The sequence below is a fragment of the Podarcis bocagei genome (assembly GCF_964188305.1).
Source record: "Podarcis bocagei genome assembly, chromosome: 3".
NCBI classification, from domain to species: Eukaryota; Metazoa; Chordata; class Lepidosauria; order Squamata; family Lacertidae; genus Podarcis; species Podarcis bocagei.
The window spans coordinates 18,112,216-18,139,446 of record NC_138127.1 but is presented as its reverse complement, the minus strand read 5'-3'; the positions used below and the strand labels follow the sequence as shown (position 1 = coordinate 18,139,446).

General features: G+C 42.8%; 1 protein-coding gene across 1 annotated transcript; it reads right to left on the bottom strand.

Annotated features, from left to right (window-relative positions):
• Window positions 1-26,739, bottom strand: TINAG (tubulointerstitial nephritis antigen). The gene is made up of 11 exons (XM_081187083.1): window positions 26,285-26,739; window positions 22,646-22,709; window positions 20,157-20,246; window positions 17,869-17,983; window positions 16,671-16,794; window positions 14,644-14,794; window positions 5,741-5,918; window positions 4,864-4,909; window positions 4,139-4,262; window positions 1,660-1,705; window positions 1-307 (listed from the first exon to the last, which is right to left on the bottom strand). The coding sequence occupies exons 1-11, from the start codon at window positions 26,613-26,615 to the stop codon at window positions 191-193; spliced, it is 1,386 nt and encodes a 461-aa protein (XP_081043209.1). The 5' UTR covers window positions 26,616-26,739; the 3' UTR covers window positions 1-190.
• Between the last annotated feature and the right edge of the window lie 492 nt (window positions 26,740-27,231).

Genomic DNA, 27,231 nt, shown 5'->3' with positions numbered 1-27,231 from the left:
AGCAAGTAACAGAATTTGATCATGCTGGGTGTACAGCCATGTTTTAATTCACACAGAAATGCAGTACGTTTAAGTGAAGGTAAAACAGTCACACAAATAAAACATAAGGATGCACAAAGACATTATAGATGGTACATTCTGGGTATATAAAAAACTTTTGGAGTGTAATAATGATATAAATGAAAATCAACTAAAGGTGACACTTAGTAGCTATAATCAGCTTTTCAATATCACATTCGTTTTCTCCACGTAAAATCCTGAAATAGCCATTTTCTCCCCAGGAGCTCCCCCAGGAATTTGCAGCAATCTACAGGAGGGGAAAGAAATAACTTTTTATTACTGTGAATGGCCAGATCGTAGTGAAGCAGGGATGTAGTGAAAGGAGAAAAGGAGTCATATCGCCAGTGGCAATAATAGTACTGTCCTCTTCCAAAAGGTCTGCCACTTGCCCCCATATCTTATAAAGAACTACTTTATATGGAGTGAAACTTGTAGTATATCTAGCCCATTAGCATACACTGACAGCACCCAGACATTACAAGAGTAGACTAAATGCTATAAAAGTCATGAGCTGAAGTTGTTCTGTATCTCCTTCTTGTAACCTAATACTCCCTGCTCTGGGTGGTTTCTTGTCCACTGTCCAATGGGGCTGTCAATGGTTATTTTGAGCTGGGGAATGGCTGGAGGGAGGGCTTAAGCAGCTTCTCTCTATCCAATCCAACTTGCAGTCTTTCCTGGCTAACCTCCAACACACACACACACACCCTGAACTCTCTTTGACATGTGGTAGTCTAAGGCTGTGTACACACTGCATCCAGTGCACTCCCACAGCTGGTTTGGGAAGCAGTTCGCTTACAATGTTATCCATATCTATCCTGTTGCTTTTTGAGAAAGGTATTACGAGGCATCCTGTTTATGCTGGCTAAGGGAATTGATATTATTAAAAAAAACACTGATGTTTTAGACCTTGAAGGTCATGACAATAGGTATGGTTGGCATGCATATTTGTGGTATGAGAAGGCTAAAGCAGCTGATCTCTTAGTTTGCCATATCTCAAACCGGAATCAGGCCAGTGGCCCATCTAGTCCAGCATCCTGTTCTCACAGTGGTCCACCAGATGCCTGTGAGATTAGAGCACAAGAATTCTCACCCTTCTTGTGGTTTACAGCAATTGGTATTCAGAAGCATTTGTGCCTCCAGCTGTAGAGGAAGAATTTAGGCCTTGTGACTAGCAGCCATTGATAGTCACTGGAAACAGTCAGCAGAACTTTCACTCATTCTGCCACTAATATAAGGTGAGAAAGCAGAAGGAAAACCACGACATTTTGCTAGGAACAACTGGCATTGTGGGCAACCCAACCACAATGTGAGCCCCCAGTTTTGGTAGCCATGGAAGATCACATGGACTTGATGCAACCAATGAATGTGAAACAGTAAAATGGGAGGAGGGAAAGACAAATTTAGATAATTTAGATGAGCAAAGAAGGCTATGACCCCAATCTAGAGAAAGATAGTCATGCTCGAGTAAGTTCCACTGAAAGGGATGGTTAGTTAATTTGCAAGTTGACCCGTTCATTTTCAGTGGGACTTAAGCACAAGCAACTTTTTCTGGTTGGGGTCCTCTGTCTTTGCTCTATCTTACTGCCCAAGTACACTTACCCAGAATTTCTGCTTTTGTCCATCTGCATCTGGCAGTGCACCCCACCTATCCAAAGAGATAGCATTCATCATTCTAGAGGACAGGAAAGGCATAAGTTGTTCCCAACACATACTCCTGTGGCCCAGCCACGTAATCTGGACACTGGATGTTAAGCCAAGTCGGCGGCCCATGTCATCAGACATGCTATATATTTTTTCTCCACCTCCCCCGTACATCAGGGTGGGGGTGATGAAATAATCAAAGGAGGAGCTTTTGACTGTGTACACCTTTGCATACAAGCTTTGAAGCACTGCAGTTTGGTGTTTTCTAAATCACTTTTGCAGACATCATTTTGCAACTGTCTACACCTGCACACTATGCAGGCAGCATGAGAAGCTGTTGAAACACAGTCATCTGTACACACAGAAGGTGTGTCTAGCACAGATTAGTTTCTTTGCTCCCTCCCCTTTCAACACCCACTGACACTCCTTTTAAAGAAAAGTTGTCCAGAAGACTGCCAACCCAAGAGAAGGCACTCTCAGTTTCCACAAGTACTTCAGAATGCATTGCAAAATTATAGCAAAAGACACTTTAGAAACACCAAAGCCAACAATATGAAGACTACAATGTGTGAACTCTGGCCAAAAAATGTGTCTCCACAAGGCAGAGAAGGCACTTTACTGCTGTGTGTGTCTGTATACACCCTCTGATATGTTTTTTTTTTTTCAAATGGTGAGCAATCAATATAAATCATAACAGAAGAGTGAATCTGAAAGTATTTTGCTCATTGCTATGCTGATGAGAAGTGTATTTTCAGTGTCAACATGGAAATAGCAGGCAATGGTAGAGCTTAGACTTCTTGTCAGTGAAATAGCTTCTTATTTTCTTTAATGGGCTTTCTTCTGTGGGGAAGTTGCCAGCTCACTGAACCAAAGTTAAACAGAACGAGAGTAAGTAAATGTGAAGACATTTCCCCTGAGTTTCTGCCCTCTGCATGTCTATTTCAGTTCCAAAGCTATCCATTCCTTGGCTCGGGATAAAATTAGCAGAACTGGGACTACAGACCTTTACAGATACTGATTAGACTACAGAATGGATTATCACCAGCATCTAACTATAAAGGAGCGACTGTTAGGGGAACAAAGGATTAAATAACCAGCTATGCAGGTATCTTGGTACCTTCTGCTGTCATTGACCAGATGAATCCCTCTTGAAATTGGTTGCATGAAGGGTTCCAGTTCAATAGACTCCATAATTTCAGCAAAGCTCAGTTTCCTGATTTTCCTGACTACAGTGTCCATAGCAGCCAGTTTGTGACAACCCCCTTTAGAAAATCTAGTTTCACTGAGGACCAGACTTAGATGCTTGCTCAGTTATGTAAAACACTAGCAACCTCGCAGCCACATCCAAGCAGCATCTGTGCAACTCCATCACAAACCACCATGGGCTTCAGAAGGGATGGAGGTTGACCGGAGTGGCCTGGCCTCCAACAATCTTATCCCAAGATGTGTTGGGATAACTCCCCCTAGTGCTGGAACAAGTTGGCACCAGAGGTGGCAAGAAAGTTGTGGGAATTCATAAAAACTACCAGGGAGGCAAGGCATGGCTGTGAAGTTCTTGCCCTCACAGAAGATGCTGTTTTAGCTGCTGTAGCAGCACAAAGCCTCTCTTGGCCTTCTGGCAGCTAAAAAAGACAGAGAAGACAATTTCTTGGGAAGCTGATACCCACTCATACATAAGATCATGAAACATCACTTATTAAAGTACAAGTGTGTAGAAACTTAAGGCGCTGGAAATGTATTTTGATTGCAAGCTTGTAGCGTTAACGATCCACTCAGTGATCCATAAACCTCCACTTCTACTGCATATCAATAATGGCGAGAAGCAATTACTTTTAGAGTTTTATACATTTAATTTATTCACTGGAAGACTCTCAAGTCCTAAGAGTAAGCATCAACCAGGGCAATAGAAGTTGTTGTGCAAAATAATGGAAAGGAGGAGATGTTGAAGAATCAGAACCGCACCATACATTTAAAGCTCTCTTATAGCACTTTAACAGCTGCGGCTTCCCCCAAAGAATGCTAGGAACCGTAGCATGTTAAGGATGCTGAGAGTGGTTAAGAAACCCCTCACAGAACTACAATACCTAGCACCCTTAAAAACTACAATTCCCATTTTTTTTGGGGGGGGGAGTCATAGCTATTAAAGTAGCGTAAGGGTAAAAACTAATTTAAAATATTTTAAAAATAAGTGCTTTAAATATATGGTGTGGATGTGGCCTATGTCTATGCCCAGCCACTGTGTCCACTTTATGGGCTATAGCTCTGAAGCGGAAGGGGAAGCAAAACAAGGTGTGTATATTATATTCCCCACCCCTGTGCTTCAGAAGCCAAAATGACTTCAACTATAAGTCTGCCATTTAGTGTCCATGGTCCCATGCAACAGGACACTCTTCCAGCAGAGGTTCAGCAGGGATCCATGCTTTCAGACATCACTTACCCAACAATCTTGACAGAATGGGTTCTCCTGTGATTCTCATGGTGCAGCTGCCCACCTGTCCTCCAAATGTGCTTATAGATCCCACTCTTGTAAAGGAAGAAATCACGATACACGTGCATGACAGCTGGATTTAAAAAAGGAACCAGCAAGCAAAGTCAATGTTCATTTTCCTTATTTTTCCAATTTTACCTATGGCTCATCGCTGACAGGTCATAAACTAACAAGGAACCCAGCTTATGTCCGAAGTATGAAACATAAGCAAATAAGGTAAGTGTAAAACATTGGTGTAAGTGGAAGCAAAGCAGTTCTGTCTTCCCATTCCTGGTGTTTCCTGCAGCTTCTTTCATTTCTCCATTCCTAGCCTCTCCAGATAGGGTCAAGAAAGATGCCTTTTCTGAAATCCTGGTTGACAGCTGCCAATCAGTGTAGACAATGAGTTCGACGGACCAACGACCTGACTGTCTGAGACACCTTCCTATGTTCCTAAGGACCAGGGGAAGGAAGACAACATGTGCATTGCCATTATAGTACTGGTGGGGATGTTATCAGAACCCTCCCTCTAAACAGAGGTAAGCAGCCCTATCAGTGATACAGACATCTGTTTGATGCTTGGTGTGACGTGTGGTGTTGGTACAAAGGACCTTACACAGTGCTTGCTTTTATGTGTGGGCAGGATGCAATAATTTGGTTTTGGTTTTGCAAGCAAGAGCATTTGTTTTCTTTACCTTGCACTGGCCCGTTCTCCTTAATTTCTTTCATTATGTCCGTCTCCTAAAGGTGGAGGGAAGAGACATATACTATTTTTGCATATATTTCCCCACATTTAACATTTCAGAATGAGTTGGATATAAAGCTTTTACAACGGGCTGAATTTAACTATTGTGATAAATTGTCTGATCTTCCGGCTGCACAGGCTAATGTGAATGACTAGCTGCCACTTAATGCTTTTTCAATTTCCATGCTTATTGGTGCATTAGTAAATTTGTAAGTGCCTCAACTGTTGTTTCAAACTAAAGATTTTATCTCTAGAATTTCATTGGGTTTTGTTTATTGTCTTGTTTTAAAGGAAATTTACCTGAATGCTTCCTCTCAGGGGACACAAAGTTTACTTTCACAGTGATGATATAATAACAAACTTTTATCCAGTGCTGTAAAGTTTTGAAAGAACTTTCACATATATTATAGCAGTCCTGTAATGCAGTAATGCATTTTATTATCATGTATCTGTTTTTAACTTTATGGTTCATTCCATAGTTCAAGAAAGGTACCAGACACCTAGGTGGAATCTAGACACATATAAAAACCACTTTAAAACCACTTTTATGTTTTAAAAAAGCGTTTTAAAAAATACATTGAATTTTCCATGGCTCACCATCGCCATCTAGTGTCACATTGTATATTGCACTTAAAATACACTTAAAACATTTTATTTGCAGCGTGTGGTTATTTGTAAGTGTGGTGTAGTGGTTAAGAGCGGTAGTCTCGTAATCTGGTGAACTGGGTTCGCTTCCCCGCTCCTCCACATGCAGCTGCTGGGTGACCTTGGGCCAGTCACTCTTCTCTGAAGTCTCTCAGCCCCACTCACCTGTTGTCTGCACTTACCTGTGAGGAGATTCTGTAGGGAGAACCGCACTGATAAATGCGGTTGGATGGTTCTAAGGCATTTGGACATGGTCGTGTAGCCTGCCTTTTCCCAGCAGCATCAGCCACACTTGAAACCCCACAAGCAGCCGGGTCAGATTGAGTCCAGAATAATGGGTAGCAAGCATGAGACACCAGCCTATTGGGATCAGACGACACATTATTTTTTATTATTATTTTTCAATTCTGTGTTTTAATTTTTAATTCCTCTTGAACCTACCAGAGCCAAATTTTGGGAGTTCATGGGGAGAGGGGGAAATCCCCTGTTGCACAAGTAGAAATCCTTGCACAGGGTTTGGGTTGATTGGAGTCGTTAGTTGAATCCTGCCCATAGTTTGGAAGCAATTGCTTTGGAGTAATGATGGAGAATCTATGATCCTTCAGATGTTTTTGTGCTATAACTAACATCATCCCTGACTGTTGGCCATATTGGCTATGGCAAAGGAGAGTTGAAGGGCAACATCTAAAGGGTCTAAGGATGTGTGAATGTGCCACCATGTGACTGCACCTTAGTCCACTTGCACGTTTATCCACCATTTTCTATTCCACTGCAATTGGCTTATTTTGCACAGGTCTTCCTGAAGGAGCATCTCCACCTCCATCGTTCTGCCTGGACACTGAGGTCCAGCGCTGAGGACCTTCTGGCGGCTCCCTCACTGCGAGAAGCCAAGTTACAGGGAACCAGGCAGAGGACCTTCTCGGTAGTGGCACCTGCCCTGTGAAACACCCTCCCACCAGTGTGGTGTAGTGGTTAAGAGCAGTGTACTCGTAATCTGGTGAACTGGGTTCGCTTCCCCGCTCCTCCACATGCAGCTGCTGGGTGACCTTGGGCCAGTCACACTTCTCTGAAGTCTCTTAGCCTCACTCACCTCACAGAGTGTTTGTTGTGGGGGAGGAAAGCAAAAGAGAATGTCAGCCGCTTTGAGACTCCTTCGGGTAGTGATAAAGCAGGATATCAAATCCAAACTCCTCCTCCTCCTCCAGATGTCAAAGAGAAAAACAACTACCAGACTTTTAGAAGACATTTGAAGGCAGCCCTCTTTAGGGAAGCTTTTAATGTTTAACAGACTACTGTATTTTAATACTTTGTTGGAAGCTGCCCAGAATGACTGGGGAACCTAGCCAGATGGGCGTGGTATAAAGAATAAATTCTATTCTATTCTATTTTGTCATCCGCCAATACAGAAACATATGTTTTTAAAAACATAGAATCATAGAATCATAGAGTTGGAAGAGACCACAAGGGCCATCACGTCCAACCCCCTGCCAAGCAGGAAACACCATCAGAGCACTCCTGACATATGGTTGTCAAGCCTCTGCTTAAAGACATATATCGAGCCAACGATAGATGCACATATCTCAGCCATCAACCATTTACAAATATTCCCTGTGTGTTGCCTTTCCAGAGGGGAAGCCCCATTGCAGCAAAACCAACAAAGAGCCTTGTGGCACAATAAAGACAGAGTTAACGAAGTAGATATGAAGCAGTAATGAAGTAATGGTGATGAACTGCTGATAGCTCAGTCAGTAGAGCATGAGACTCTTAATCTCAGGGTTGTGGGTTTGAGACCCACATTGGGCAAAAGATTCTTGCATTGCAGTGAACTGGACTGGATGGTCCTTGTGGTCCCTTCCAACTCTACAATTCTATGATTCTGAGTGGCAATCAATCAATCAATCAATCGAAATCCAGGTAAGTAGGGTTAGGATTATTCCCACCTTGGCCAATCAGATGCTTTTAGGACAGGGTTGGCGAACCTTTTCAGTCTGAGGTCCACATCCCCTTCTGCACGACCTTCTGAGGGTTGCTATTTTTCACCATCTTGATTTTACAATTCCGTATATACTCATCAGCCTGTTTTGTTCCCCTCCGTGAGTCATCCAGGAAGGACCACTTAGCATCCTGTTGACATTTTGCTCTGAATTCCCACATTATAGTAAACATTTTATAAGCATGCTCTGTTGCCCTTTAATCACTTAGAAGTCCATTTTATGGCAAAATAATATATATATATATATAAAGTTATGTGTGTGCATCTGCTGAAGTAATGCTTAAGGTCATTTATGTGTTAAATGCTTGTAGGAAACATGGTTTTGTATTTAATTCTTTTTTGTGTCAATTAATTTCTGCCATGTGAAAAGAGCAGTAAAGAATAATTTGTTCCATTGGTTTTCAAATGCGCTGTAGAAAAGAGATATAGGCTGCCTCTAGCAATAATGAACAACAAATTATACACATTCAAGGTCAATATAGATTTTTACTGAATAAAGTCTGATTGATTTGGAAAGTTCTTCCCTTCGCTTCCTTCCTGCTCACGCACAGGAACACATCAGGCATGGAAAGGGAAACCTATGCACACTTCTTATTGGGTATGGATGAATCCAGATGTTGTTGGACTCCAACTCTCCTTGGCCCCAGCCAGCATGGCAAATGGTCAGGGATCTAATGGGAGTTGTAGCAGTAGCGTTAGCATTGGTTGCCAGCACACAGCCATACTGAGGTAGCACCAGGTGCTGAAATGTTGTATCCCTAACAATTTTGCACCTGGAGCAATCACCCCTGTGTCCCCCGCACTACACCACTGACTTGTGGTCCAACTGGTCTCCCATCCCTGCCAGAGTGGCATGCAACATCCTCACAAACAGGCTGTTTGTTATATGAACAGCCTACTTGCAGCAGATGACACCAGTGGATGCTACTAAGAACTATGAGATGAACACATGAGACTCCCATTGCCGCTGGTAATGGCAGGTGTGCTGTAATGCTGTTTGAGGTGGTGGTGGTGGTGGTGAGTTTAAAGATTCAGTTGGAGCCTGTGGGCATCTATTACTGGACATACACCTCTTTGGTCTTCCTTATATTGGTTTACAGGGTTTTTTTTAGGCCAAGCAGCCTCCTGGCAATTCAGGTTTATTCTGTATATCCCTTTGCTACAGCTGGATCTTTCTTTTTCATTTGACACATGGACAGACTGCACATCATTTTATTTCTATGCAAGGCATTTGTGTGTTAATTCCTTGGCATGTCATTGACGATAAATGGTGAATGAGTGTGGGGTGGGGAGAGCAAAAGGCGGCAGAAAAGATTAACGTGCCAAAGGCAGGGTAGAAGATGACCGGTGCAAAGCAAGAGGAGGGAGGCTCATTTATTATTTTAGAGTTGCTGAAGAATACCTGCATAATACATTAAATCAAATAATAAGGCACGGTAAGGACATTTGATCCTTTCAGGGCTAAAGAAGATTGTCAAATAATATGCCAAATCATTTTCTGTATTATGGCTTTCATCTAGTTAATTCGATTTAGAAATGCAGCTGGGACTGGAAGGCAAGTTATTGAATTCAAAAAAGACTAGAATCAGGGTGAAAAGATTGCATTCATCTGGGTCCTATTCAGAGAAGACCCACTGAAATTAATGGACTGAAGTTAACCATGCCCATTATACTCTGAGTAGCTCTAACTTTGTATACAACCTGGAGCCTCATGAGTCGAGCTCAGTCTGATGACCCTCACCCATCTAGACACTGGTCTTGCACGATACTTTCATAGCCGCACCTGATTTAGGTATTTCAGGGAAAGAGCTGAGCACCATCAGCACAACAATCACGCAGTGCTCCAAAACCTCTAATAACAAAATGCTACGCTGCAACAAAAAAAGCAGAGACATCACCTTGCCAACAAAGGCCCAGAACAGACATTAAGAAAGGTCAATTACTGATTCTTCTTTTCCAGGATTTGAGATATCTTCTAAGGCTTCCAGTGTGCTTCTAAAAGACTTTAAAGTATTAGTCAGCACAACTGTTCAGTTAGAAAAGCAGTATGCTTGAACTGCTCATTCTGTGCAGAAGTTCTCAATGACTGGAAGTCATTGAAAATAATGCTAGACAAGGTAGCATAGAAGGGGTGGAGAAAAAGAGCTCCATGTTGTGGCTTATCCACTCATTAAAATTGTACTTGTTTATACCGTTCCTCAAAAGAGCTTGGGGTGGCACACATGGTTCTCTGCCCCTTCCCCCTATGCACTTTATCCTCACAATAACCCTGTGTGGTAGGTTAGGTTAAGAGACAATGACTAGCACAAAGTCATCCATTGAGCTTCCTCAAGAATGTGGCATTGTACTCTTCTTCTCCCAGGTCCTAGTTTATTAACTCTCCCCGCTACACCACATGGGCTGTGACCAAAATTCAGCAGAGATCTATGGGATCAATAGGTGTCTTAGAGTCCACCTTACATGCTGAATGAATGGTGCAGGGCGTGGAAAATGCTCTCATAAGAAGCCATTGTAGGTGCATCCATGTTGTGTTAAGCAGTGTTAAGCAGTCTGCATCTCAGCAGGTTTACTGCCTTCTAAATCGGGTGGAGAACCTGTGGCCCTCAAGGTGTTACTCTCCAATTCCCATCAGCTCCAGCCAGCATGGTCATTGGTAAGTGATGATGGGAGCTGTAGTCCATCAACATCTCTAGGGCCCCAGGTTAGCCATCCCTGTTCTAATTGGAGGCCCTTCGTCTCTCTCAATAGGGTATCTCAACAGGCAGTTCTTGTCCAGGTCCCCATCCACGTCCCTGCTACTGAAACAGGAGAATAATGAGCTGTTGGGTGCCTTAAATCTAAACCATGGAGAGATGCCTTCCATTTAGTAGGGTGGGCCTTCCGAAATGCTCAGCTCAACAGTGGTCCACTAGCTATGGTAATGTCCTAAGGTGCCAGATGGAACACCACTCTGACTTCTTAAGCGTGTAAGCTCTGCAGCCAAATCTGTACCTGCAGGATGGCAGACTTACAGCATAATCTTATACATATCTATTCAGAAGCAAGTCCCATTGAAGTCAATGAGGCTTATTCCCTTCCAGGTTTATTGGTATAGGATACCCACCACAGATAATTAAATATTGATATAGGGAGCTGCTTAGAGATGTTTAAATTTGTGTGACAGCCTATTACATTTTCTTAAGAGCCTTGTCAAATCAATTTAGAAAGTTAGCATCCCACTGGCATAGAATAACTACAGTTAGTGCAATACTGACAAATGAGTCTTGCATCAGTCACATTTAAGTAAATAGGACGTGGTAAAATTTTAGGTTTCACCAGTGAAAGGGAGTCCTAATTTTCAGCTCTGAGATCTGTCACATCGCCACAACATGCATAATTACTAGTGCTGATGAGGCTTTGTTACCAACACAGGATTACTTTACATTTAAATCCTACAAAAGTGACATCATTTCCCCCTCGAGATAAAAATAATGGGGCAGGGAGAACGGCCTAACGTGCTTCTTCTTTTAAAATGCACTTTCCTTCTAAATATTCTTTTAAGCATTCTGAACAAATTTCTAAAGGAGAATTATAGGGGATTACTTAACTCAGTAGGTAGAATTATTTTCTACTCTGAAGGACTGGTGGCAGGAAGGAATGGTAGAAGGAAGAGGTCTGGTAGTGAAGCTAGCGAGGGGAAATTTAGAAGGTGCTTTTAATTACAAATGGAATATGGCACTCACTTTAAAGTTCCTTAGTTCAGGGATAGTCAACTGGTGCCCTCCCAGCGTTGCCGGGTTCCAGCTTCCATCGTGCTGGCCTTGTTGTCTGGGGCTGCTGGGAGCTGGTGTCCAATAAGATCTGGAGGGCACCATGTTGATTTGGAGGAAACACTGCAGCATGTGCCTAAATCTGTAGAACTCTGGGAGTAACCGAATGCTCAGCACATGTCCCTTAAATTGCTCAGACGCAGAACCACTTGCACAGACTTGTAGTACAAGACACATGATTCTACACATCTGTTAGGGGGCTGCTGAATGCAGGCTTCCACACCCATTCCACTTTCTACTAGTTGGTGTCTTGCCCTGCTATACCTGTGTATGGAGTGCAGTCTCTGAATCTTGCAGCATTATTATAGTTGGGTGGAAGCGAGAAAATAAGAGAAGTAGAGTTGCTGGAGCTATGAGGGCCTAAAGATAGGATCTGCTGGGCAGATGAGCTGTCTTTAAGAGAGGCCATGCCAGCTTCTTCCCTCCTCAAGTGCTATAATGGCAAGTGATGTTTTGTAAGTTCAGAAACATCCACTGCAGACTGAGCTTTCATACTCTCATTTTCTCAAGGAGAATGACTTTCGGTGACTACGATCCACTCATATTGAGCTGTGAGTGAGCAAAGAACTTGCGCTTACGTAAATCCTTTATTTAAGAAAACCGGCAGCACCCTTTTGGCTGTCATTTCGGGCTCATTAGGGAACAAGGAAGGTGTAGAATGAATGTTATTTGAGCTCTTACTTAGCCATCTTTAAGGATTTCAGATCCTGATCAGCGCCATCTACAGTGACTGACAGCAGCCCTACAGGGTTTAGATGAGGGTCTCTCCTACTCCTGCCTGGAGGTACCAGGGATTGTACCTGGAGTTTCTGTGTACAAATGAGATGCTCTGCCACTGAGCTATGGCTCTTCCCTTTAAGAGACTAGGGTGTGTCTTAGGAACATGAGAAGTTCATTACTGCACTGTGGTGCTGCCTCCAGAATGGAGATGCATAACCTCAAACTTGAAGGGAGCAAGCCTGGGCAGAGTAGGCTGAGAGGTGACAGACGCACCTAATGTAAAGAAGTCTCCATGGTAGGCCCTGAGGGAACCATCACACCCTTCATTCCAAAAAGAATATGCTACAGGTAAAAGTCACTTTCGTGTGACCTTCTGGTTTTCATGTATGAATCAGCAATGAGCCATTTATGAAACAATACATGTCTACACAGAAGTAAGTCTTGCTGAGGTCAACTGGGCTTTCTCCCAATTAGGTAAGTGTAGGATGCACTTAATCAAGGCATTAAGTTTCACTGAACCTCACAGGGCTTACTTCTGAATGGGGGCGGGGTATATAGGATTGTGCTTTAAGTTGCTAAGATAACAAAGAATCCAGTGGCATCTAAATAACTAACAAATTTATTCTGACAAAGCTTTTGTGGACTAGGGTATACATTGTTTAACAGCAGCAGCAGCAACAACAACAAGAACAACACGCTCATCTGACTGGGTTGCCCCAGCCACTCTGGGTGGCTTCCAACAAAAATACAGGAAAAACAAAACAACAAACATTAAAAGCTTCCCAATGGGGAACATGCAGGAGAAATGATTTTGTGGAAATATGGAAGGTATTTGTAGAATTTGTACTGTTAAAATGAAAAGGGTGGTGGAGTGCACATTTTTGTTCTTATTTATTTATGATCCTTACTTTGTCAAAATAAAATCATCATCTAATAAAAAGAGAGATAGAGAGAGCGCACTATGCTTGTCAGCTGTGATTATAAGTCATTTTATTTCTAAGTAGATGAGCCTATGTCTTGGACAGGTATATGTCTTATGGAATTATTTGGATGTATCATTTTGAACATTTTGTAATTGTTTTTGAAGAAGTTGAAGTTAGTAAAGCTTTGAACAGCAACAACAATAAAAAAGCTTCCTGAAACAGGGCTGTCTTCAGATGGTTACAAACAGAGAGAGAGAGAGAGAGAGAGAGAGAGAGAGAGAGAGAGAGAAAGAAAGAAAGAAAGAAAGAAAGAAAGAAAGAAAGAAAGGAAGGAAGGAAGGAAGGAAGGAAGGAAGGAAGGAAGGGAGAGTTGCTGTGTTTAACTCTTCAACATCTGTCAGGAGGGCATTCCACAAGGCAGGTGTGTCTACTGAAAAGGCCTTCTGCCTGGCTGCCTGTAGCTTCCATTCTCACCATGAGGGAACTGCCAAAAGGCCCTCAGTGTTGGACCGCTGTAGCTGACATATCCAATGAATCACAGAATCATAGAGTTGAGGTAAACTCTAGTAAATGAAAATGTATGTTGTAATATATTTGCTTGCCTTTAAGGTGCTACAGACCTCACTGTTGTTTCAGCAACTTACAGTACAATCAGGACTGCCCCACCCATGAGGCAAGGTGAGGCAAACACTTTGGGCAGCAGGATCTACCGAGGCAGCAGATCCAGCCACCAAGGAATACATCACTTGCTGCCACTGCTGGCTGCAGCGCACTACTTGCCTAACCAGAAGTTGTTTTTGTTGCAACAGGCCAGTACAGCTTCCCCTCTGGATTTAGCTACCACATTCAAATAAACAGACCCTGACAATCAAGGAATTGTTGGTCAAATGTCAAATCTGATTTAAAATTAGTTTTGAAATTTGCTTATGACAGTTATTAGAGAGCTTGATGACCATGACACGTCCCAGGAATCAATCCTATTATATTTGCACCAGTCCTATTTCTAGGGTGGCGTCAGTATAATAGCGTTCATCTTTGTAACAATCTAAGGAGGTTGCTACTTTTTAAATGTTACAGATGGCGCACTGTAACTGGTCCAAGAAACTGTGGGTAGATCTAAACACAGAAATTTCCTCCCCTATAAATATGTCAGAAATTAGATCGTTTTAACAAAAGGGGAAAAATCTCTATGGAAAATCACGTTTTAAAATTTCCTGCTCTCTGGCGCCATCTGGTGTTGCATGTTTATAGCACATTCAGATCGCTGGTTCTTTACTAATGTAGCTGGGTCCTAAGGCCATCCTTGAGTCAATGAGGGAAGTCATATTTGCACTCACATCTCCTGCGTACACTTTCTTGCATATGAATGGCATGGCTTAAGTATATGAATACATTAACATTGCACTCTCTGGACAATAGATCTGCAATTCATACGGCACTTCTCATTGATACTGAGAAAATTATTGGGAAATCTTATCAGATTTGCACTTATGCTTTGCATAAATTTAAAATATGTCAGTTTGGTGACTTTGTATTTGTTTTGCTTCAGGATGTTCACATATATAAGTTGCTTTTCTTAAACATTATTGCTGTTGATTATTTTAAGCTCTAAAAGCACAGTAAGTAAATGATTTATTTACCCATATTTTTTGAGGTAAGACCAAGCCCCATTTATGCTTCCTCCTCTGCATCCAAGCTGGTTTCTGGTGTCACAAGAGATCAAATTTTGAGGGGAAAGGTTGTCTGTGAAACGGCCTTTGGACCCAATTGCTATTCTGTCTGCCGCAACACCTGTTTTATGGGAAACAGTTGGATTACTAAGTAATCTATATTGTTTGGACGGTTAGAATTTTCTCCGTGCCAGACATAATAAATCTGTGTCACAGAATATGTATGGAACCACAGAGTGTCCTTTAATTCTAGCAAATTGCTATGAGGGAATGTCCTCAACTTTAAGGTTTCACGTTCCCACACAATTGGAGATGCACTTCCTAGGACTTTGATAGGTTGCATCTTCAAATGTGATCAATCCCTTTGGCCAGCTGGAAGGCAAGTTGAGAAACTCAAGATGCCCCAATTTGCTTGCCTACAGGGTATATCCTACCTAAAGCGTACCTAAGAAGTCCCTGTATGGCTTGGGACCTGGGATTTCTTCCCACACAAACGTGTGCATCCACTTCTGAGAGTGACACAGGAAGCTGCTCCATATCTAGTCGGACAATTGGTCCGTCTAGCTCAGATTTCCCCACATTAACCTGCAGCCACATTCCAGGGTTTCAGATAGGAGGCATTCCCAGTCCTACCTGGAGATGCCAGGCATTCCCAGTCCTACCTGGAGATGCCAGGGATTGAAACTGGGACCTTCTGTTTACAAAGCAGATGCTCTACCACTGAGCTATGACCTTTCTCCTTCTCTGTGTCCCACCACTGCCAGAGTTTCCACTGGTGACTTTGTGGGAGAAGCCCTTCTCTAGGTTCGTACCCAGGTTGTTTTGGATGGTGACTGGAGCCAAAGAGCAGACTCCAGTGCTGCTATTCCACTCCCATAACAACCTTTGATCCAGCAGATTCCTCCACTAATGGAAGAGGAGATGGGATTGCCCCCTTCGTCCTGGAGGCCCCCCGAGCCAACTTCCATGGTGTTGTGGAGGGTCTGGGACAATTTTTGTGTGTGTGTGAGAGAGAGAGGTACATGAGGCACTAGAGGGAAGATGAAATGGTCAACACTCCTCTCTCTTCCTCCCATATTGCCAGAGCCATCTGCTGGTTCAAAAGCCATGAAGCAAGCGGAATGATGGATTCCACCCAGAGCATCCTGCCACTCCTTCCTGCTGCCAGAGGGCAACTAATCATAGCTACAGTTTTTCCTAGAGAAATAGATGGGAAGGAAAAGCAGACAACTCCAGTGCATGGTTGGTCCCCAGCCAATGGCTAGGGCCAAGCTGCTCTTCCACTTTCTGGTGCTGATGAGGGAAAGATACCTCTGAGCATCTTTTCATCAAATTCTATCTTCCCACCCCCACCGATTTCTATATTGCTATGTTATCCAAATCAACCAGGCATTAGTTCATTGGTTTGCAAAAATCCACAACTTCCTGTAGATCAGAAGAGTAGTCCATTCTCTTCCAACAAGGGTTACATGTATCCACAGAGCCTTTCCCTGGCACCCACAGGGTTCCCCCCTCCACACTGAAATTAGGCTTGAAAGAAGTATCCTACTTTCTAAAGGGTTGACTGACCCCTGTCTTATACTGATCTCTTGCATGGGCGCCTGTGTACACAGAGAGTTCCCATCTAAGGAGGATGCCTGGCTGCATATGATAGACATGCTATTTACTCTATTGATGTGGTTAGGGAAGATTGCATTTGCATGTTACTCTGCACCCCAAAGTCCAGTCTGGGTCTGTCTTTTATTCTAGCTTACGATCCACCTCCCCATTTAAGGGGCATTAGAGGGGTGGCAATAAATAAGAGAAGGATAATCCCAAAGGGAAAAAGACTACCCTAAACAGATAAAATAGTAAACCCTTTTGAAACTTCTGGAAAAGTAAAGAGATGCACCTTCTCTAGCAAGCAGTGAACTACTAACTGAAATATTCTATTGCAAGCATGGACAGCCTCTCTCCTATGTTTAGGGTGCAAGAAAAAGAGGGGAGGGACACATTACTTGCAGTTGAAAAGGCCCAGGATGCTGCACAGTTTCTCTGATCCAGTGGGTCATGAATCCACCCAGGCCATTCATACGAGGCCACAAAAAATTCGGGGAAATCTGTTTCTGTGATCAGGTTTTCCTACAAGAAACCCAAGGCATTTGACTGGATAACTATATTCAAACATACATATTATGACCAATAGTGACTCCCTAGGGTTTCAGATGGCAGGATTTCCCAGACCAACCTAGAGATGCTGGGGATTGTACCTGGGGACCTTCTGCATCCAAAGGAGATGCTTTGCCACTGAGCCACAGCCTTTCCCCATTTGACCCCATATGGGTGGATTTCTAAGGACCACTTTTTCCAAGTGTTATATGTTTTCTAATTGTTACATGTTATTTCAGGCTAATGCTATTCTAGGCTGCATCAACAGAAGTCCAGTGTCAGATCAAGGGAAGTCATAGGACCACCCTTTTCTGCCTTGGATATACCACACCTGGAATATTGTGTCCAGTTCTGGGTGCCACAATTTAAGGACATTGACAAGCTGTGCAGAGGAGGGCAACTGAAATGATCAAGGGTCTGGAAACCAAGCCTTATGAGGAATGGTTGGGGGAGTTTGGTATGCTTAGCCTAGAAAAGAGGAGATTTGGTAGCCAGCTAAAGGGCTGTCACATGGAAGATGGAGCAAGCTTGTTTTCTTCTGTACTGCAGGGTATGATCTGAACAAATGGATTCAGGTTACAAGAAAGGAGATTCTGACTAAACATCAGGAAAAACTTTCTGATGGCAAGAGTTGTTCGACAATAGAACAGACCTTCCCTCAGAAGGTGGTGGACTCTCCTTCCTTGGAGGTTTTTAAGCAGAGGTTGGGTGGTCATCTGTCATGGATGCTTTAGCTGAGATTCCTGCATTGCAGGGGGTTGGACTAGATGACCCTGGGGGTTCTTTCCAATTCTATAGTTTTATGATTCTGTGATTCTTTGTGCTAATCTGAGTGAGCAGCTTTCCATCAGAGGAAGATTTCATTTTCACATATAAGAGAATCACGATTTTCACCTGGTTAGCCAATTGCCTGTGCTTGACACATTCCCTCAGTGTCATGCCCAGGATGATGGACAAATCCATTTGAAGCATAGCTTGAGGATAACTGTGGGGAAAGGCTCCACTGAAGTTTGCTGTTTGAAGAGAGGAGAGAAAATGAAAACCTACCGTGACTTGTCTTGTGTCCAGCAGGGCAGCAGATGGGGGAAACGTGCCAAGACGATAATAGAAACCTTCTTTCAAACTCATTCCCCAGAACTGGCTGTAGTTCTTAGCTTTCCAGCTGCCGCAGTGATAAAAAAATAAAAAAATAGTGTGTTAGTCATGCATGTTTAGTTCTATGGGCAGTTCATCATAGATGTTGCCATTTTAAAAAAGTTTTGAATGAAGCCTTCATAAGATTTTCCTCCATAGGAAACGATCTTCCACTGATGTGGGAAATGGTAGCATTTAAACTTGCCATTCAAGGTCTGCATTCGTACAATAAAAAGGAATACATTGCCCATTCCTTTTAAGATAATACTTTGATAATTCTGGGCAATTTCCCTCCTTTCAACATAAATATGGTATTCCTGAGTTTCATCATTCACACAAATTCACATCATTCAGTGCACTATCATACTATAGCTTAGTCATATTGCTTATCAGCTAATACTATGTGCAAAATTGCAGTGAGTTAATCACAGAAGATAGAGCTTTGCTATAGATATGCACAACCACAAGATTTATTTCTGTGCATCCGGTCTCAAGATTTATCACTCAGATTTTATCTTGGTTTCTTTCACATTTGTTTGTTTGTTTGTTTGTTTGCTTGTTTGTTTAAAATGTCCCCCTTGCATCCACCATAGGTATTCTTTTCCCTGTAGTGTTGAAATGCCTGATCCATATGTGGTGATATCCAAGGCTAGTCATATTCACAGAAGACCTATTGAAATCAATGGGTTTCAATGGTCTACTCTACAGCTAACACTAGGTATCACCCACAGCAAACCCATTTCCAGGAACCATGATGATTTAGACTTCCAAGATCATGTTTATCACATGAACCTTTGCTGACACAAAAATGGTGGTGGAACGGTGATCATGGTAATCTCACCTACAGTTGAAATGCAAGGGGTCGTCTTTTGCTGCAACAGTACTTACACATACACACATACATAGTGTGAGACACACACATCCCTTTTTTGTCTTATCTACTGGGAGAGGGTGGTACTGTGGTCTAAAGCACCAACCCTCTTGGGGTTGCCCATTGGAAGGTCAGCAGTTCGAGTCAGTGTAACGGTGGTGAGCTCCCATTGCTCTGTCCCAGCTCCTACCAACCTAGCAGTTCGAAAGCACACCAGTGCAAGTAGATAAATAGGTACTGCTGCAGCGGGAAGGTAAACAGCGTTTTTGTGCGCTCTGGTATTCATCACGGTGTCCCATTGTACCAGAAGTGGTTTAGAAGTGGTTTGTACCACATGACCTGGAAAGCTTTATGTGGACAAACGCTATCTCCCTCAACCTGAAGTGAGATGAGCGCCACACCCCATAGTCGCCTTTGACTGGACTTAACCATCCAGGGTTCCTCCTATCTTAAGAAATAGGATCCAATTTACTGAGGGTTTCACCCGGCAACTGCTCAAGAACATTACTTAAAATGCCCCACTAACAAACACAGTCATTTTACATTAACAAATGTTATTATGGGACAGGGTCTACTTTATGCATGGCTATCCTCCTGTAGTGTGTGTGTGATCATGGATACAAACATACATTTTTGGAGCAGGGGGAGTGGTTTCACAAAGTGAAACTAGGGTTTCAATTTAGTCACCTTTTAATTGTGACATTTCTGCTGCTTGTGATGTATAGACCTGCCAGGCCCAGGCAGCAAGATATGGGAATTGCAGCAGAAAGTAATACTGTTTCTGCATTTTGTCTCCCATGGGATCAGTTAAGATGAAAAAATCTTGGTGACATTTTGCTGCATCTTAGTGCACTTTGCTGTATCAAGGATGTGCTGCACAGAGCAGAAATCCTTAGTGGATTAAGTGGCCTATATGTTCAATATAAAGAGTCATCAAATCATAAAGTTATAAAAATCAATGCGCTCCTTCTTGAAAATGGAAACTAACTTCATGGGGACACTCAGCATTCAATTTGTTTGTGTGAAGCTGTTACTCTCGATATCGAAATCGTCGGGGGAATAATGTTCGAAGCTTCGGAGAGAGGTTGCTTCTCTATGCTGTGTAGAGGAATAGCTGCATAGAGTTATTTCAAAAGAAGAAAATCACATATCTTGCGCTGTGCTCACAGAGGAGGTGTAATAACAAATGCATACACACACATCTGTGGGCATGGTGCTTGGGGGGAAAAAAGATATCAAGGCAATTGCGTAAGGCTCAAGTGATCTTTTTCTCTGTCAATAAAATGGGAGCTATTTCCATCTTAGTGCTGCAGAACAGGACTTTTCTCACCCATAGTTACCATCGTTGATTTGCTTAATTAAGTTGGGCTGCACGAGGCATGTTTCTTCTAGGCAGTTCCACTTGCTGCTCATGCATTTGCTGAAAGGAATAAAAGGAGAGAGTTAGACTTACATAGGAAAAGTTTGTGGAGAATAATTACAAACACATAGTACGTTGTCCTAAAACAATGATCTTATAATCCTCTTTTCATCTCTCCCTCTCTGTGTGTGTATCTGGTGAAGAACATTTGGGCTTCTGTCATATATTCCTTCTTTGTTTTATCTGCTTGGTGACAGGTTTTTTTTTTAATCAATAATCAAGGTTAGTGGGTATTCAGTAACCCTTATGGGCCCCACAAAAGAATGGGTTCTTCTAAATCTTTATGATTTACAGTTGTCCCCCAGAATATAGCTGTTCTTTGGAACAGATCCCTGCCCTATCTCAGAAAAATCTTCCACACCACGTTCATCCGAGCTTCTTAATGTGGTCTGAACCCACCAAGCCTCTTGAGCTTGCTGAAGCAGTTCAAATCCGCACGAAGGGGTGAGCTCCTGTTGCTTTGTCTCAGCTCCTGCCAATCTAACAGTTTGAAAGCATACCAGCAGGAGTAGATAAATAGGTACCACTGTGGCAGGAAGATATACAGTGTTTCTGTGAGCTCTGGCTTCTGTCATGGCGTCCTGAGAGTGGAGATGAGCACCACACCCCATAGTCAAATTTGACTGGACCTAACCGTCCAGGGGTCCTTTTCCTTTTTTCGCGTTTGTGACAATGTCCTTAAAGTGAAGAATCATAAACTGTCACATGCCTGCAGACCTGTTCCCCAGATAGAAATGGAATTCATTCTAGGGTTGTACATTCTGCTTTCCAGACCATTCACAGTCCAAATGCTGCTGCAGAATTGTGAGGATGGATTTGGGATTGGAATCTGGCCAAGACCAGCAGCTGGGTCCTCAGATACAACAGACCATTTTATCTCATCAAGAAATTAGTCATGTTAGTGCTTTGCTCTCTCTGTAATGCATGCAGTCATGCAATGAAAATTGCCCAATTAATATCCATTTGAAAGAGAGGTTAATGGGCTTGTTAATGCATTCAAAATAAGGTGTAGATGGCTCTCTCTCTTTCTCTCAATCCCTCCCTCTGTCCCTCCTGTATTGCTTGGCAAATGCTGTGGGATTTTAGTTTAAATATGCTTCTGCTGCCCCAGTCTGCAATCCTAAACCCACTCACCTGGTAATAAGCCCCCACTAAACTCAGGTGGCGCTGTGGGTAAAAGCCTCAGCGCCTAGGGCTTGCCGATCGAAAGGTCGGCGGTTCGAATCCCTGCGGCGGGGTGCGCTCCCGTCGTTCGGTCCCAGCGCCTGCCAACCTAGCAGTTCGAAAGCACCCCCGGGTGCAAGTAGATAAATAGGGACCGCTTACAAGCGGGAAGGTAAACGGCGTTTCCGTGTGCGGCTCTGGTTCGCCAGAGCAGCGATGTCACGCTGGCCACGTGACCCGGAAGTGTCTCCGGACAGCGCTGGCCCCCGGCCTCTTGAGTGAGATGGGCGCACAACCCTAGAGTCTGGCAAGACTGGCCCGTACGGGCAGGGGTACCTTTACCTTTACCTTTAAACTCAGTAGGACTTACTTCTACATAGACATGGATAGGCTCACCCTGTTAGTTGCCCTAACTTAAGATGTAATCAAGAATTACATTTAAGGGGCAGGGAGGAGACAATATTTCAGTCCTCTTTCTTTTTTACTTCTCTTCAATCACATTGATCTGTATAAGGTCAATGACTAAGAACTAAACAAGCTTTTAATTATGGATTTTAATGCACCAGCAGCTTTTCTGACAGGGATTCCAGTATTCTTTTCCCTTTCAAAAGAAACCCCCACACCATCTAAATTCCTTAGCTGAATTTGAAAGGGCAACTGGAGCCTGTGATCTCCTACATCACAATCTCTAATTAATAAATTTGGTGAATCACCTATCAGCCAAACAACATGGGTGCAATAATAACCAACTCCTATTTCAAATAGTCTCAGTACAGTATCTATAGGTAAAGGTAAAGGGACCCCTGATCATCAGATCCAGTCATGGCCGACTCTGGGGTTGCGGCGCTCATCTCGCTTTATTGGCCGAGGGAGCCGGCGTAGAGCTTCCGGGTCATGTGGCCAGCATGACTAAGCCGCTTCTGGCAAACCAGAGCAGCGCACGGAAATGCCGTTTATCTTCCCGCTGGTGTGCTACCTAGTTATCTACTTGCACTTTGACGTGCTTTCGAACTGCTAGGTTGGCAGGACTCAGTATCTATACAGCGACTTAAAATGCATGAAGTGTTTCACATCCATTATCTTGTTGGAATCCTTGCCACATATTCTGTCTATATTGCAGGTGGGAGATGAATGGGTTGCCTAAAACCAGCTAGTGAGTTTGTGAGATAGACAAGAGCTGGTTTCTTAAGGCTGATCTCAAGAGTGAAGACGTTTCATTTGTTTCTCTCAATTACCAGGAATTGCAGTTGTCTTGAATTGTTGCTCCTTCTTCATAGTACCGACCACCTTTGAAGCATCCTGCCAATGCAGTACATAGAAAAAAGGAGGCCATAATTAGCCAAATGCCAGCAAGGTAATTGATTGTACATAATTTGCCTAAAGACAGAGGATAGCATTCTGTCCCACCGCCCAGTTTCTGCCAAGTAGACATTTTAATTTTCTGCATCAGTGAACTCGATGAATAAGTGAATCATGCCCGTACAAATTGAGAAAAGATTTCATTATATATTCTTGTAATGCTGTTTACATATCCCTCTGCTTCCAGCATAATTATTCACATTCCTAAAAAGCTTTAATGATCATTCCTTTGTTTCCCCTGTCTGAAAAATTTATGCTGTGTACTCACTTTAAGCAGAGTACATAAGCATCATTAGATTCATATAAACATGGAATGAAACATGCATTTTCCTGTCAGCTAATTCTGAACACAGTATAGTTGAAAAACTAATGGGTCTGGAATGTCTCCAAAAAAGAAAGAAAAAGAAGTCATGAATATTAGGCAAAACCCTACTAAAGATAATTGTGTGATACAGTCCTGTTGAGAGCAACAGACTTATGCTAGTCATAACTAACATCCTCTACTTAATGTGTAGGCCAATCCTGTGCATGTTTACTCAGGAGCAAGTCTGCTTGATAGGGCTTATTCCCAGTGGCATATCTCTGATATTTCAGAGTCATCTTCTCTAACTCTGTGGCCACTTTTGGAAGTAACGCTAAGCCAAACCAGGGCTTGGCATTAACACACAAATACACAGGTTCCTGAGGAGAGGATCATGGCCATTTTGCTCCTCCCTGGTCTTTTTATAGTTCAGCTTGGTGCATCAGCTAAGCCACTGAGCTACAGCCCTTCTCACATGTAACCATGTTTACCCCAACTCCCATGTTTACCCCAAAACATGTTTCTACCACTCTTCCGTTGTTCCCCCAAGTTTTCATTTTAGATTGTAAGCTCATCAGGGCAGGGACCTGTCCTCTTGTATTATCTAAAGTACCATATACAACCGATAGACACTGAATCAATAGAACTGCAAAGACTTGCAGCTTTAGATAATATTTATGAATCGAGGCCACTAATAGTTAATAAGGTGCCTCCAATCCACCAGGCGAAAAAATTATACAGACTTTTTTGTGATCAGGAGACAATCACCCCTCTCTTTTCTAAGTAGGAGATAGATTTAGTATTATTTTTCACTTCATAGAGGCAGAAATAGATGATAGATGATAGATAGATAAATGATAGATAGATAGATAGATAGATAGATAGATAGATAGATAGATAGATAGATAGATAGATGATAGATAGGTGATAGAAAGATGATAGATAGATGATAGAGATAGATAGATAGATGATAGATAGATAGATAGATAGATAGATAGATAGATAGATAGATAGATGATAGATGTTTGTATCTGTAACAGGCTTTAATGGGCTGATGTGCACAGCTCACTGCGGCAAAGAGAATGCTGCCTGAGGTGGGAAGATGCCAAGTGTCTTTCTCTTCCTCCAGCTTCCTGGAGGAACAAGCCTGGCTGAATTCCACTCTTCACAGCTGCTTCACAGAAAGTCCTTCTGATCTGCGCTGCCTCAAATGAGGGAGCCTCTGTCATCATTAGCAGAGAATAGATATTCTCCTCCATGGGGTTTCCTTGGCAAATACAGCTCCACGCCAGGCTATCAGCTGGAAGAATTGTTTGCCGGCAATTTAACTGAAAGGAGCCAACTTGCTATTGGTACTCAGCAGAGATTCTTTTTTCTTTCAGAGGTGTGTGGAAATTGGAGGGCGAGAACGGAGCCCTGTCCCTTTCAGCATTTCCTTTTCATGCTTTTCTGCTGGAACTAGAGCCAGGTTAGTGCTTGCATTATTTCCGTGGATAGCCTTGCTTAATTCAGGGCTAGTGATGTTGTTGGACTCCAAGGTCCATCAGCCTCAGCCAGCGTGGTCAATTGTCAGGGATAATGGGAGTTGTAGTCCAGCAATACCAAGAGGGACATCAGTTCCCCCTCTCCCAACCTAGTTGGCAATGGATTCCATGAAGAACACATGCAATATCAGAAATTTGTAGACCTTTGGTCCCATGTGTAATCCATGTTCTGGTGATACTCTTGCTACTATAGTCCTTAATATTATTTGAGTCTGGTTTGGTTTGGAGTAGGAGAGGAGAAGCAGCTGGTGTAAAATTGGTATAGCTCTCTTAAAGTCTACCAGTGATTTTGGGCCTTAGCTCAGTGGTAGAACATCGGCTTTGCATGCAGAAGGTCACAGGTTCAATTCCAAGCATCTCCAGATATCTGAAATCCTTGGAGCGATTCTGCTAGTCATTGTAAAAAAAAAAAAGGTAAAGGTAACGGACCCCTGGATGGTTAAGTCCAGTCAAAGGTGACTATGGGGTTGCGGCGCTCATCTTGTTTTCAGGCCGAGGGAGCCGGTGTTTGTCCACAGACAGCTTTCTGGGTCATGTGACCCATGACTAAACCCCTTCTGGGGCAATGGAACACCATGACGGAATCCAGAGTGCATGGAAACGCTGTTTACCTTCCTGCCACAGCAGTACCTATTTACCTACTTGCACTGGTGTGCTTTCGAACTGCTAGGTTGGCAGGAGCTGGGACAGGGCAATGTGAGCTCACCGGTTGTGAGGATTTGAACCCCCGACCTTCTGATCAGCAAGCCCAAGAGGCTCAGTGGTTTAGCCCACAGCACCACCCGCGTCAGTGTATGCAGTATGCAGTGTGTGTGCAGTACTTAACTTGATGGACCAATGGCCTGACTGACAGCTTCCCACATTGTTGTTCCCATGAATTACACAAGGGTTTTAGAATCTAGAAGCAAAAACACCAGGTCCAGAACCGAAAAGACAAATGAAAAAAAAAAGAGGATCAGATTCCATCTAAATAGGAGCAAAGCCACTTGTTTGTTGCTGCTTTGCTGTACATTCCTGTCTATAGATCTAGAGCCCTGACTCATCTTCAGAGATGAGAGGGGGAATCCAGATTTGCCAGGGAGGTTTTCCTTATTAGATCTCAGAGGATGCCTTTAAATATTTTTTTCTGAAACAGGTATCGACTTTCCAAACATTATTTGAATTCATCTTCAAAGCTATGACTAACTGAAGTCAATTGATTTCAACTGGTCTAATCTGAGTAGAGCTTATGTTAGCCTCTACGATTACAGGTGGTAAAAGCATAACATAATTTTGCGTGCTAAATTACTTTACAGTATCTGTCACAGCGCAGTGTGTGAAATCTAAGAGCATGTTTTGTTAATAACTTCCGATGAAATTTGAGAAATGTCATTTGCGATACATTTTGATTTCTATTAAAATGTGTTTAAAATGAGCAAGGCTACCAAATGTATTGCTTAATTTTGCAAGTTCACAGATTCTATCTGTGGGGAAGGTTCTTAGCTCAGTCATAGAGCGTCTGCTTTTGATGCAGAAGGTCCCAGATTCCATCTCTGTCATCTCCAAGTAGAGGACACATCTCCTAACTTGCCAATAACAGTTTCTAAAAAAATAAATAACGTTGTAGCATTTGGCCAGGGGGACACATAGGTTTTACGCCAAATGCAGCTGGAGATATATTCAACACTCACCCGCTAGCACTGATGAAGCTGTAATAGGGTGGCCCCGGCAAACAGTCCAGAAATCAGGGCAGCAGTCTACAGAGCCAGGAGGGCCTGAGGAACAGAAAGCATCACAGTAGCATGTGGCATTCCTGGCATAGTACAGAAAGGTGCAGCCATCATCTCTGCCTGGACAGCAGCCTCGTAGCCTACAGTAACTTCCCCCGGATAGCGTCCTTTTGGCTCTGTTTTCCGTCGAATGGTCTTTCAGCAGAATATTATTATTGGAGGCATATAGTCTGTCCATGCAAAGCATGACTGCAAAGCAACAAAAAACAAAAAGGCAGGTATAGATCTCCATTCTGGGGGGTTTGTTTCCCAATGGTAGATTTTCTAGGTCTCGCTGAGCAGGACTCTTTCAGAATGGTTCTCTACCAAGTGTGCAGGTCAAAACAAAGCAAAAAAATTGCTCATGATTCGAGCAAGAAGTCCACACAGAAGCTTGGAAAATAATGTTCTCTGTGATGTGGAAAACATTTGGACTTTAACCATTAGTCAGAGATGTTATAAAATGCCCTGTTTACACAAGATTTTTACACAAGCCGCTGAGTATCACATAAATACTGGACACAAGGTCCAAAGAAATAAACAGAAATCCTTTCAGATAATTGGAACGATAAACAACTGGGCACATCAAGAGAGCTGAGCTGTAAAATACTTTTCTAGAAAGCTACATCTGATCTCACCATTGTTATGTATAAAGTATCTTTGATAGTTTATGGGTCTATCTCTGGCAAGATTAAATGCTGCACTGATGCCATCACATCTTGAAATACATGAAAATACTCCTACTCAGTAGGCTAATTCAATACATTTTTTTTATGCTTGAGGCAGGTTAGGAAATCTCTACACATATACAGTGGTGCCTCGCAAGATGAAATTAATTCGTTCCGCAAGTTTCTTCGTCTTGCGAGTTT